This window comes from Rhinatrema bivittatum, chromosome 3 (assembly GCF_901001135.1).
Source record: "Rhinatrema bivittatum chromosome 3, aRhiBiv1.1, whole genome shotgun sequence".
Classification (NCBI taxonomy): domain Eukaryota; kingdom Metazoa; phylum Chordata; class Amphibia; order Gymnophiona; family Rhinatrematidae; genus Rhinatrema; species Rhinatrema bivittatum.
Genome location: NC_042617.1, coordinates 482,341,559 through 482,355,834, shown reverse-complemented (window position 1 = coordinate 482,355,834; position 14,276 = coordinate 482,341,559). Strand labels below are relative to the sequence as shown.

Here is a 14,276-nt window from a genome sequence, read left to right as displayed (position 1 = left end):
CTTCTGAACTCACACTCTTCCAGATGTGTTTTCTCATTAATATCCACACTACCATTTACCGATGTTCCAGAGTTGCCTATTAAATAGAGAAGTTACATAAAAAATTAACAAAAAACCCTTTAGTACTTTTCCTTTTGATTTCAAAGTTTACATGTCTTGGTATATTCATTTGCTTATACAATAAGTAATTACATTTTATGTAATATCTTTTCTCTGAAAACTGTTTAGAATCACAGAGATGGTAGATTCTCCATGGACAAGCATCACAAACTGCCACACAACATGGATGATGTCATCTGACAGCACCAAGTCGGGTTTTTCTTCTCTCAAAGCCCAGAAAGTTCAGCTTTGCTTTCTGAGCATGCACAGACCTTCCTACGCTAGCATCCCTTGTGCGAGTTTTCTCAGCCTATTTTTGTAAACATTCGGAAATTACCTCTCTCAGCATCACTGATATTTCTCAGGATTTCTATGGAAAAGTAAGAAAAAAAGCCCATTCAAAAAATGTCACAAAACGTCCATACTAGATTTACATTCCCTTTGAAATGCCTGGAAAAGACATGCCCCTTCGGATGTATGTTCCTGAGGATACTAATCTATAAAGATCTCCATCTCAAATATTAGCACCCAAGCTCATCGAAAGAGACCAAATTCAAAATCAAGTTCAAAAACAATTCCAGGCCAGGTAAGCAGAGAGTCATCCATGACGCCAAAAAGCATAGGCAAATGTATGGCTTAAAAAGCACAGCACCAAACCAAGTCAGAGCCAGATGTTGCGGTTTAATGAAATATATGCTTAGAGCCAACAGCTGTGGGAAAAAACGTCTTTTATTAATTCTACATTTATAAAGGCGGCATACCTTATGGAGAGGAGAAAGAATGCTAGGCAAAGCACCAGTATAAAACTCTCTCTCAAATGCTTTCACTGATAAGATAACACATAGGATTTATACTTGTACATTTTCAACCCCTAAATTAGGTAATACAATTGTCAAAATTCTAAGATTGGCTTTTTACTATAAACAATTCATCTAATGGATGTATAGTAACTGGGAGGAGTTGAGTTAGCCAATTAAATTAACCGACTTACTCCGATATTCAGAGTTAGCTGAATGACTTAGCTGGCTAAGTCTGGTCAGGCCAAACAGTTGTCCTAAAGTTAGCTGGCTATAGTTAGTCGGCTAACTTTAAGACAGTATTGCGGTTTCACTATTGAAGATACCTCCAAAGTTAGCTGGATAAGTGTATCCGGCTAATTTTGCTAGCCAGACTGTACCTGAATATGGACCTCAACATATTTTATTCTTTGAATGCCTCTCTGTTTCTATTGAATGCAAGTACAATTAGAAACATCCTTTGTGTACACACACTTTGGAAATACGGTGAATAGAGAGCAATGAAGAAAAACAAAATCTTATTCAAATTCTCCTCCAGGGAAACACCCGAGGATTACTTATGTAGGTCAGCAAAAGAGCGTATCAAGGAGCAACCTTGCAAGCAAGGTTCTTTGGAGGCTGTTGCAATTCCTGAAATCAATGCTGCAGTGAGTTGACCTCTCTATGGGAACGCTTTGGTGAATTTGAGACTATAGCCAGAATCTCCCTGCTCCCAGTATCATGTGCAGACATGGACAAATGTTTCTTCGCTTTTGACTGCTGCCTGGCATCAGTACTACTCAATGTCAGTACTGAGGAAGTAGAATCCTTCACTTTCATGATTTGTCTCCCTGGTCTCTACTGCTGCTCTATATCGCAAGAGATCAATATTTCCTCGGAGTCAGTGTAGTGCTAGCATTCATGCAGCTTCTGGGCCCTTCAGTGCTGATGGGCTGGACTTAATTTTTCCAAATAACTTTCCATAATTTACAGGTGGAAACAATGTCCTCTAGGAATTAATTTTCTACATGTTGAACATTCAGACATTTTGTTTGTTCTCAGGCAGAGCACATATCTATCATGGGGATCTGTGATAGACATGATGCAACTGCACTAAGGGCACTCTTCTCTTTTTAGGTCATTGGCTGAAAAATTAAAAATGAGTTATCAAACTACTCTATTTTGGTAAATAAATGATTGATATTACTCATCAATACAGATATACACGGCAGTCCACAAAAAATTGAACACCATCATGACTGAAAAATCGACTTAGTGAAATGAGATAAGGCAAACAACAGAGGCCACACAATGAAATCATATGAACAGACAGACACTCATTTGACCATTTAGCTCTGCAAAAAAGTTAGAAATGAAGGAGTCCTATGCGATGTCCATGCTACAGGACACAGAGCACATGCTCAGAGCATGCCAAAAGATTCAAGAAGCTTTGAAGAAATCGTCATTGACTAGGTTCTGTCAGATATCATCCATCTGTGAGGACTATACATCCTGTTTGTCCTTGGAGAAAATCAATATCAGAAAAATTCCAGGGAAGATCCCAATATCTATGTAGATGGAGGTAAGAACACTTTCAGAGCTAATTATATTTATATAATTATCTAAATGCCAAACATATTTCAACATAAAATTCAAATAACTTTTTCAACATTAACTACTATCGATACAGACTTGTTGACTGTTGAATGCATGCCGCTTCACTGCGCAGGTCAGCTTGCCTGCGTATCAACAGAGTATGGGCTTTCTGCTGAATAAGTTGTTGCATTGCCAATTCAAGCTTATTGATCAGCGATATCTGCAACAGACAGAGAGAAAAATTATTAGCTTACCAGTTTTTCTACATTACAAAAAGAAAAGCTGAAAAATCAAACAGAACCAAATCACACACAGGACATTTAGAAATATGTATGCATAACCAGCAAACTGCAAAAACTGTGTGCATCCAAGAAATGTCCCATTCTCACATAACTGAATATCATTTTAATCAAGTCCAAAAGCTGCAAAAAGGAATAAATTCCCTGGGCCAGCTAGGTATGTCACAGTTGCGTTCCATAGGCTCCTGAAGGGAGGGAATCTCACTCAGCTCTCAATACCACCACTTAGTAACCACACTTTAGCGATCACATTAGCTGGGTTCTACAGGGAGTCAGTTTATAGCCTCTGACCAAGGATTATTGCTGCAATGACTGGGCTGAGTTTGGGGGGGGGGGGGGGGGGGGGGGGGCGGGGGGGAATATAAACCAGACCTTTACCTTTCCTTAAAGGGCAAAAATCAAATTCCAAAGATATGGAGGAAGAGCATTTCATTAAACAGGACCCCTAACAGAAAAGGCTCTATTTCGGAATTCTGCTAAATACAATTTTCTGACAGATGGAGTACATATGACCTTAGTTGATGATTTCAGGGGACAAGAAGATTAGTATCCAGTTAAAACTGATCTCAAATAACCAGGGTCCCTGCTCTTTATGGCTTTCAAAAACATTTGAATTTTTAATTTCACTCTCCACTGAAAAAAGTGGAGACCTTTCAAAATTGGGGAGATAAGATCACAATAACTGCAACCTAATACAATACATGCTACAGCATTTTGAATTAACTGTTAACACTTGAGTAAGAAAAGCTAGAAAGAAGTTATAATAGTCAATCCCTGATAAAACTAATGCTTGCATAAGCGTTCTGAGATTAGGCAAATGCATATAAGGACTTCAGTCTTAATCTACCAGTCTTAATTTATAAAAAGCAGTTTTAGCCAGAGATCTTATAGAATTTCATCGATTATTTGAATCTAAAATTCACCCCCATGTTTTTTACCTCTAAGGATCAGGAAGTTGGGTAAAACACTTACAGAAATTTAAAATGGAAGGATCAGGAATAGAAAAAGTCAACTGATCCAAAGAATTTCTGTCTTACGTAAATTCAAAGACAGCTTGTTTGAATGCATCCCGTCCCTTATTGCTTGTAGGCAATTTGAGATGCCAATAATTACAGAGCCCTTAGAGTAGAGTAGGGTACAGTGCAACAAAAAGCTGGATGTCATCTCCGTAAATTCTATACAACATCCCACACTGTGGGAGAATTATTATGCTAATGATTCCAATCCTATTTAGCAAACCATATGTTTAAAGTAGTCTGTGTTCCCTTACTGGAATACAGGATTTGGTGTGAGAGGTAAATACATTGGAGCAACTTGGCCATAGTGATCACAACATGATCAAATTTGACTTAACTGGAGGAAGGCACTAAAGAAATATACTGCAACAACATTTAACTTTCAAAGAGGTAACTATGAGAAAATGAGAAAAATGGTTTTGAAAGAACTAAACAAAGCAATTGCAAAGGTTAAGAGTTTAGATCAGGCATGGACGTTTTTTTTTTTTTTAAATACCATCTTGGAAGCCAGACCAGATGTATTCCACACATTAGAAGAGGTGCAAGGAAGGCTAAACGACTACAGACATGGCTAAAAGGTGAGGCAAGAGAGGCTATAATCATTAAAAGAACATCTTTCAAGAAATGGAAAAGGGATTCAAATAAAGAAAATAGGAAACAGCATAAGCACTAGCAAGTTAGATGCAAAGCATTGATAAGGAAGGCAAAGAAAGAATAGTGGACCATTGGTTTTAATATATTTATAACTGCCTTGGAAATGGGAACAAGTGAGGTGATCAAATTTACTGATGACAATTATTCAAAGTTCTTAAATCACAAGAAAATTGTGAAAAATTGCAAGAGGACCTTACAAAACTAGGAGACTGGGCATGCAAATGGCAAATTAAATTTAATGTGGACAAGTGCAAAGTGATGCGCTTAGGAAAGAGTAACCCAAATTATAGCCACACAATGCAAGGCTCCACATTAGGAGTCACCATTCAGGAAAAGGATCTAGGTGTCATTGTTGATAAAACGTTGACGATAACACGTTGAAATCTTCTGCTCAGTATGCAGCAGCAACCAAGAAAGCAAATAGGGGCTGATGTAATAAAGCGTGCTGAAGGTGTCATGAGTTTGTACATACGTTTTCCCATGCAAAGCCTTATACAAGTATGTAATAAGTGTTTAGTGCGCAGGGAAAAAAAGCACGTATGAAGACGCTTACTGAACTATGGTTTTTCCTGTGCGAATGCATGATAATGGCATGCAAAGGAGATGATTATCTATTCACAGGCAATGCAAGGAGCTGCGCTAGCAGGGAGATCGGATTAGTGCAGGTTTTTTAATGCGAGGTTTTAGTGGCTGAGTCAGGGCAAGAGTTAAGTAAAAAGCGCCAGTGTGGAGACCAGTTTTTTTGATGCTTTTGCCCGTCAGCCAAGCAGTGGACGGAACAGGTAGAGAGAAGGCACCTTCTCAATGAGGCAGAATCACAGTGCTGCATTTCATGCTCTTGCCAGTGGTCGAAGTCCGATCATGAAAGGGTGAGATATTGCTCTATCCATGTTCACATCAACTTCCAGACCACTAATTTATTCTTTTTTTTTTTTTTTTTTAAAGAAAGCTTTTACCCTGAGAATCAGTCACAGGTGTCCACACGCCGATAGGTGTCTGTGGTTTTCTGCACATTTCACTACATAGGGCCAAGAGCATGTTTCTGCGCTATTATGACACATTTGGTGTGGTGGATTTTATGCGCGTATCTAATTAGCATATGCAGTCATTATTACATCCTGTACTGCTGCTTTTTGCCACGCATGGCAAAAAATCCACGCAGAAAAATCAACACTGATTTCAGTGCGGGTCTTATTACATCGGCCTGATTGAATGCTAGTGCTTATTAGGAAAGGAATGGAGAATAAAACAGAGGATATCATAATGCCTCTGGTTTTGCTCCATGGTACGATCTCATCTTGAGTATAGTGTGCAGTTCTGGTCACCACATCTCAAAAAAGATATAGCAGAATTAGTAAAGGTACAGAGAAGGGTAACCAAAATGATAAAGGGGATGGAACGATTCCCCTATGAGTAAAGGCTAAAGAGGTTAGAACTTTTCGACTTGAAGAAAAAAAGATGGCTGAGGGGAGATATGACAGAGGTATATCAAATGAATGGAATGGAATGAGTAAACATTAATCAGTTGTTTACTCTTTCAAAAAGTACAAAGACTTTGGGACACACAATGAAGTTACTAGGTAATACATTTAAAATTAACAAGAAAACACATAATTAAGTTCTGGAATTCGTTGCCAGAGGATGTGGTGAAAGCAATTAGGGGCGGATTTTAAGAGCCCTGCTCGCCTAAATCTGCCCAAAACCGGGCGGATTTAGGCGAGCAGGGCCCTGCACGCCGGGAAGCCTATTTTACATAGGCCTACCGGCGCGCGCAGAGCCCCGGGACTCGCGTAAGTCCCGGGGTTCTCCGAGGGGGGCGTGTCGGGGGCGGTCCCGGTCGTCGCGGCGTTTTCGGGGCGTGTCGGCAGCGTTTTGGGGGCGGGTACGGGGGCGTGGCTACGGCCCGGGGCCGTGGCCGCGCCCTCCGTACCCGCCCCCAGGTCGCGGCCCGGCACGCAGGAGGCCCGCTGGCGCGCTGGGATTTACGCTTCCCTCTGGGAGGCGTAAATCCCCCAACAAAGGTAAGGGGGGGGTGTAGACAGGGCCGGGCGGGTGGGTTAGGTAGAGGAAGGGAGGGGGAAGGTGAGGGGAGGGCGTTAGAGGATTCCCTCCGAGGCCGCTCCGATTTCGGAGCGGCCTTGGAGGGAACGGGGGTAGGCTGCGCGGCTCGGCGCGCGCCGGCTATACAAAATCCATAGCCTTGCGCGCGCCGATCCAGGTTTTTAGCAGATACGCGCAGCTCCGCGCGTATCTACTAAAATCCAGCGTACTTTTGTTTGCGCCTGGAGCGCAAACAAAAGTAGGCTATTCGCGCTCCTTTTAAAATCCGCCCCTTAGTGTAGCTGTGTTTCAAAACATTTTGCACAAGTTCCAGGAGGAAAAGTCCATAAACCATTACTAAAGTGGAGTTGCAGATATCCATTATTATTCTTGGAAGCAGCAGCATGAAATCTATCTACTGCTTGGGATCCTGCCAGGTACTTGTGACCTGAATTGACCTATGTTGAAAACAGGATACTGGGCTTGATGGATCCCTTAGTCTGACCCAGTATGGAAAGTCTTACGTTTTATGCCCTTATGTTCTAAGCTTAGATGAAAAACTGATCATGAGTGACCAAACATCATTCATCAACAAAAAATTGTTTTTTCATATAAGGTTGCTTTGTTGAATCAGACCTTGTTTAGAAAATAAAAGATTTAGAAACTAACTGATTTGCTAATCTTAATTCACCTTAATTACTGTAACCCCTTATATTTAGCGTGTTCAGCAAAACAACTTCTGCACCTTCTGTTTGAAGCAAAAAAATTCTTAGCAACTTCAGTCAAACTTCATTGGCTTCCATTAATTAATTAAATTTGATTGATTTATATCCCACTTTCAGTCACTTCAAAACGGATTAATTCAGGTACTCTGTATTTCCCTGTCCCCAGTGAGCTCACAATCTAAGTCTGTACCTGAGGCAGTGGAAGGTGAAGAGGCTTGCTCAAGGTCACAAGAAGAATAGCAGGATTAATTTATAGAATTCAATTTAGAATATCTTTAGTTTATAAGGCATTATCTACTGGTTATCCTGAATATATTTTTCATTTATTACTCTTATAAGGCATCCCATTCTCTAAGGTCCTCTTAACAGGATTTACTAATAGTTCCCTCGCCAACTTGAATAAGGTTGAAGCATACTCAACATTCTGCATTTTCTTATGCAGCTCCTTATCTGTGGAATACTTCTTTTAATGATTTGAAAATGAAAAAATGTGAAGTTTTAGAAAACCTTAAAAGCCTAGCTTTTTAAACAGGAAAACAGTGAAGATTAAACAATGGAGATTTGTATGCAAGTTCAAACTCTGTGGTTTTCCTGTATATTCCTGTGCTATTAATTGATCTTCTAATTATGATTGATTTATTAAAATGTTTGGTTAAATGTTCAATGTGCTTTTTAGGATGTCAATTTTGTTTTAAATTTGTTATGGTATTAATTTGCAAACTGCTTTGATGTTTTTTATCAAATGGCACTGTGGCATATTAAGTAAATAAATAAATATAGGTGAGAGAGAGACAACTCCAGACCTTCCAGCTAGATGCCTACTCCTAGGCCTTATTTGCTGAGTGCACCCACTTAAATATCGTAAAGCAATTCTTTCATCCACAGTACACCTGTACAACTTCTATTGCTGTTGTCCGGAAACAAATATTTTACAGAGTCTGCATCAGGTCAATACCAACATGCAACTCTCACTGATAAGCCCCATACATCTGCCTAACTTACTCTAAGGATATCTCTGATCCCACTTTATTGTGGAAAAGGATTCTCAAGGACAAGGGGTCATGACGTGAAGAGGGAAGAAGGGAAACTCAGAAGAAATATTACTTTATTAAGAGTGCTTGTTAAAGCCTGACAGAAGCAGCATGAACCAAAATAGTGACAGAATTCAAATACGCTGTGACAGAGGGAAGAAGAAAAAAAAAAAAGACTGGAAAAATCAAGAATGCTCTGTGGCAACAGTGAGTGCTTTCTGCAAACATTATGCTTCTCACACCTGCCTTTTTACACAGGTTCAATTTCCTTCCAAATGTTTATTTTTTCTTCGTTTCATAAAGTTTGCATTATATAAGCCCTGTCCTTAGGACACACCCAGCCAGTCCGGTTTTTAGTATATTCATAATGAATATGCATGTGAGATTTGCTCTGCCTCCTCTGTATGCAAATTTCCGGAAAACCCGAGGACAGGGATGAGAACTCCTGAACTAAATCACCTAGGATTCAATTTCAGTGGATTTTCCCAAGAATCCCTTTTCAGACAAAGAACAAAATTTCGCTTTGGAGAATTCACTTTCACTACAAGGAAAACAAAGCTCTGAAATAGCTGAATATGCAGTTAGCCTTGTATCAAAGGAGCCAGCTGCAGCAGACATTGCTTGGTCTTGCTAATTTATTTTTAATTTTTATATACCGAGGTTATTGTATAAAATACAAATCACTCCGGTTTACATCCAACAAGGAGATGCCCCAACAAAGGGAGGGGCTTTACATATAACAATAGAACAATGTACAAATTGAGCCTAGAAAAGAATAGTTACAAGAAACGTTTGAACTCAGTGTCAAAGAATAGTAACAACTAAAACAAAAAGTATTATAGTATCGATATAAAACAAAAATGCACCGTATGAACATTAAATTATATGTTATATACAATAAGGTCTATATTAATACCATGTATACCATAATGAAGAAATAGGCACATAGGTAAAAAGAGTTACTTCCTAGGTCTCTGTCAACAGAGACACAAACTTCAAGCACCTTTTCATTCAAGCAGTCTGCCAGGTTTTCTATGTACGTTTTCATGCTCCTGTAAAATCTGTAATTCACAGTACTGTTTGATTGTTCTAGACCTTCTATGGTGCTTTTGGAGCTTTCAATGTCATGAACAATTTTTTCATATTCCCTTTGACGTGATTGATGAATTTCCTGAACAGATTTTAATCTGGAAAAAGAAAAATACATTTACAATAAATAAACCAACTATAAAACAAGCAGCTTTTCAACTTTTGCATGCACAATGATTTTAAATATGCACAACTCCTTCCTCCCGATATAGGAAGATACGGTTTAAAGTAGATCACTAGTGCAGAATTTATTTTATTTATTAGAAAGGATTTATTAGCTGCTGTCCAGAATACTCACAGCGAGGTTTGGCATTAACAAATAATTTACATAAATTACATAATGTAGAGATTACTTACCTGATAATCTCCTTTTCCTTAGTGTATGCAGATGGACTCAGAACAAGTGGGTATAGTGTGCTCGTGCTAGCAGTTGGAGACTGATCTGATGTCAGCACGGGTACATATACCCCCACAGGAAGTGCAGCACTTCAGTAATCTTCCTTGCAAAAGCTGTAGCTGACCGATCAATTAAATGAACAGGATTACCCTGACCGATTGATAGTAGCTGGAGACCGCCAGTATCCTCAACCGGAAGGTGTCGACACCCAACAGGGTGGATGGCCTATTACAGGAAAAACATGGCTTACCGTGAGTCGGTGAATCCCCATGTATGCCGGCAGCCGGGCGGGATGCTGAGTCCATCTGCATACACTAAGGAAAACGAGATTATCAGGTAAGTAATCTCTACATTTCCTAGCGTGTAGCAGATGGACTCAAAACAAGTGGGATGTACAAAAGCTACTCCCGGACTGGGCCGGAGGCTGCCCGAGGTCCGTTTAGGATTGCCCTTGCAAAAGCTGTGTCCTCCCTGGCCTGGACGTCCAGACGGTAGAATCTGGAGAAGGTATGGAGGGAGGACCACACCGCCGCTTTACATATCTCTGCAGGCGACAGCATCCTAGTTTCTGCCCAAGAGGCTGCTTGCGCTCTGGTAGCGTGAGCCTTGACCCGTAGAGGTGGTGGTTTCCCTGCTTCTACGTAGGCTGCCTTTAACTTCTTTGATCCAGCGGGCGATGGTTGCCCGTGAGGCCGCTTCCCCTTGCTTCTTCCCGCTGTGAAGGATGAACAGGTGGGTCCGTCTTTCGTACTGCTTCTGACATTTCCAGGTATCTGGACAACAGCCTGCCAATGTCGAGATGGTGCAGTATTCGACCTTCTTCTGACTTCTTCAAACCTTCCGTGGTTGGCAAGGATATGGTTTGGTTGAGGTGAAAGTGTGAGACTACCTTGGGGAAGAAGGAAGGAACCGTGCGAAGATGGATAGCCTCTGGAGTGATTCTGAGAAACGGATCATGGCAGGACAGTGCTTGTAGCTCTGAGTTGCGGCGAGCTGAACACACAGCCAGCAAGAACACCATCTTCAAGGTTAACACACGGAGAGACAGGCCTCGAAGGGGTCTGAAGGCAGATCCCGCTAGAAATTCCAACACTAGGTTGAGGTTCCACAGGGGCACTGGCCACTTCAGTGGCGGGCGAATGTGTTTGACTCCTTTCAGGAAACGGGAGACGACTGGGTGTTTGGCAATGGTGTTGCCGTCACTCCTGGGACCGTAACAAGACAGCGCTGCCACCTGAACCTTGATGGAGCTGAGGGACAGACCCTTCTGAAGTCCATCTTGCAGGAAATCCAAAATGATAGGAATTTAGTCGTTTAGAATTTGTAAACACGCTCAGCGAGCGTGAGGTAGCTCCAAACTGCTTTGGAGATGGAAATTACTGAAGTGCTGCACTTCCTGTGGGGGTATATGTACCCATGCTGACGTCAGATCCGTGTCCAACTGCTAGCACGAGCACACTATACCCACTTGTTTTGAGTCCATCTGCTACACGCTAGGAAATACACTGTTCTTAAACATTTAAAATACATAACAATCATAAACAGATAGTAGAAAACAGTGGGCTTGGGGTCCTGAAGTGTTGGGGTGAAGAACATCAGGTTATAAGGTAGTGTTTTGTGTATTAGAATGGCAATGGAGATATTCTGATAGGTGGACTAAAAGATGAGGAGGCCAGTTTTGCTGACTAAAAGTAGGCTTGACTGAAGAGACATCTCTTTACCTAGCAATGGAATGTCAGGATGTCAGTGGCTAGTCAGGCCTCTGTGAGGACAGAGGCCCAGCGTCTGGGGATGAAAAAAAAAGAGAGGGCACACTTATGGGTTCAGGCTGTGCTGGAGTCTTTAGGAGTTGTAGGCCAGTTCTTTTTCAGATTGTAGACTACGGGATGATTTGTAGGGAGACAGGCAATCCTTCAAATAGATTGGGCTCTGGTCAATTAGCGAATTGAAAGCAATGCAAAGGGGGCTTTGAACTGAGACCAGCAAAGGATTGATATCCTGCATTAATTAAGTTCCAGAGGACTGGGCTAATGCGATCTCTAGTTGCAGTCAGATGAAAAGAACCGGTCCAAGGACCACTGCAGCACACTGCTAGTAACACCCCTATCTTCAGATTGAGCTTTTTACCACTACCCTTTGTTGTCTCCCACTCAACCAGTTTCTAACCCAGTTAGTCACTTTTGGGAACATATCAAGGGCACTCAGTTTATTTAAAAGTGATCTACCCCGAACAATGTCTAAGGTCTTACTGAAATCCAAGTACACTACATGTAGCACTCTCCCCTGATGCAATTCTCTGGTCACCCAATCAATGTATCTCCAATTAAATCTTAGCAAAGTCCTCTTGCCACAACAAGCTCTCAACCCAAACAATAGGAAAATTGATTCTTACCTGCTAATTTTCGCTCCTGAAGTACCACGGATCAGTCCAGACCGTGGGTTGAGCCTCCTGTCCAGCAGATGGAGACAGACCAAAACTGAAAGGGTATTCTATATATCAGGACAGAGTCTACCCTGTACCCCTTCCGTTTAACCATTATCAAAGCAGATATAACTCATAAAAGATCAAGCAAGCAATCAAAAACTGATAAATTGAACCATTGAAAGACTTCTGTATAACATCGCTCATGCATAGAAAATCCTTTTCATCTGGTAGATACTTCCGGTGCATTAAAGCAATAACAACAGATTCAGATAATCCAGGAACCTGTAAAGAAAACAACTTTATTTTTTATTTATTATTTTTATATACAGACATTCGATCTCAATCGGGATATCGCATCGGTTTACATTCAGGTACTATAGGTATTTCTCTATCCCCAGAGAGCTTACAATCTAAGTTTTTGTATCTGAGGCAATTGAGGGTAAAGTGACTTGCCCAAGGTCACAAGGAGCGACAGCAGGACTCGAACCCTGGTCTCCTGGTTCATAGTCCACCGCTCTAACCACTAGGCTATTCCTCCTCCCCAAGCGGACGGAACAGATCTACCACAGGAGGGCGTCTGGACTGATCCGTGGTACTACAGGAACAAATATTAGCAGGTAAGAACCAATTTTCCTTTCCCTGTACGTACCCGGATCAGCCCAGCCCATGGGATGTACCAAAGCTTCCCTAAATAGGGTGGGACCGAGACAGTCCCGCTCGAAGAACCTGCCATCCAAAGGAGCCAAAAACTGGAGCCTGTACATAGAGGCGGTAATGACGAGCAAAGGTATGCAGAGACTTCCAATTAGCTGCCCTGCATATTTCATGAGGGGAGACCGATTGACTCTCCGCCCAAGAAGTGGCCTGAGAACGCAAAGAATGGGCCTTTAAGCCCTCCGGAACCGATCGGCCATTACAGATATATGCTGACGCAATAGCCTCCTTTAGCCAACGAGTAATCGTGGCCTTAGAAGCCTTGTTACCCTTATTTGGACCACTCCAGAGGACAAACAAATGATCCGAGACCCGGAACTCATTAGTAACCTCGAGATCACCACCAGATGTGTTCGCTATGTCTTCAGAAGAAAAGGCTGGGAATTCTACCGACTGATTGACGTGAAAAGAAGACACTACCTTCGGCAAAAATGAGGGTACCATCTTGAGGGAGACCCCTGAATCAGAAAAACGTAGGAAAGGGTCCCTGCACGACAAAGCTTCGAGTTCCAAAACTCTTCTGGCGGAAAAAATGGACACCAGGAAGACTGTTTTGAGAGTCAAATCCTTAAGTGTAGCCTGCCGCAGAGGTTCAAATGGAGCCTCACATAGCACCCAAAGGACCAGGTTAAGACTCCACGAGGGACAAGTAGCCCTGACCGGCGGATTCAAATGCTTGGCTCCCCTGAGGAAGCGAATGACATCCGTATGAGCCGCCACCACGTACCCGTCAAGGTTGCCTAAATAGGGAGGAGAGGGCGGAAACCTGCACCCGCAAGAGCTGAAAGACAAGCCCTTGGAAAGACCATTCTGGAGGAAGGAAAGGACCTGGGATACCGGAGCCTTGCGAGCTGAAACTCCCGCCGTGGCACACGCATTTTCAAAAACCTTCCAGACCCAGACATAAGCGAGAGAAGTAGACGGCTTCCGGGCCCTCAACAGTGTGGATATAACTTCTTCCTTATATCCCTTCTTTCTCAATCTCTGCTGTTCAAAAGCCAGGCCTCTAGACACAAGCGATCCGCCTGATCGAACAATATGGGACCCTGCCGCAGGAGGCAGGGAAGATGGCAGAGTTGGAGAGGGCCGTCCGTTGCGAGGTTCACCAGCTCCGCGAACCACGGTCTGCGGGGCCACTCGGATGACGGGGCCCCGATGGAGTTCTATTCTTCCGAGTATCTTTCCCACCAATGACCAAGGGGGAAACATGTACAGGAGAACGTCGCGAAGCCAGGGAAGGACCAGCGTATCCACTCCTTCCATGCAATGCTCCCTTCTGCGGCTGAAGAACCTGGGAGCTTTCGCATTGTTCATTGTGGCCATCAGTTCTAAGTGGGGGGGACTCCACCTGCGGACGAACAGATTCATCGCTCTGTTGGACAACTCCCACTCGCCGGGATCTAGCCACTGGCAAC

At 42.4% G+C, this 14,276-nt stretch overlaps 1 protein-coding gene across 4 annotated transcripts in view; it reads right to left on the bottom strand.

Moving 5' to 3' along the window:
- GCFC2 (GC-rich sequence DNA-binding factor 2) overlaps positions 1–14,276 on the bottom strand; it is a 118,062-nt gene that overhangs the window by 61,873 nt on the left and 41,913 nt on the right. For 3 of the 4 annotated variants that reach the window (XR_003855703.1, XM_029596043.1, XM_029596041.1), the window contains exons 7-10: positions 9,240–9,423; positions 2,568–2,691; positions 437–469; positions 1–76 (exon numbers count right to left, since the gene is read on the bottom strand). Coding sequence is in view for 3 of the 4 variants with exons in the window: in XM_029596043.1 (XP_029451903.1) it covers positions 1–76; positions 437–469; positions 2,568–2,691; positions 9,240–9,423 (417 nt within the window). In the remaining variant the exon portion in view is untranslated. The remainder of the gene's footprint in view (positions 77–436; positions 470–2,567; positions 2,692–9,239; positions 9,424–14,276) is intronic. The other variant, XM_029596044.1, reaches the window with a different exon arrangement.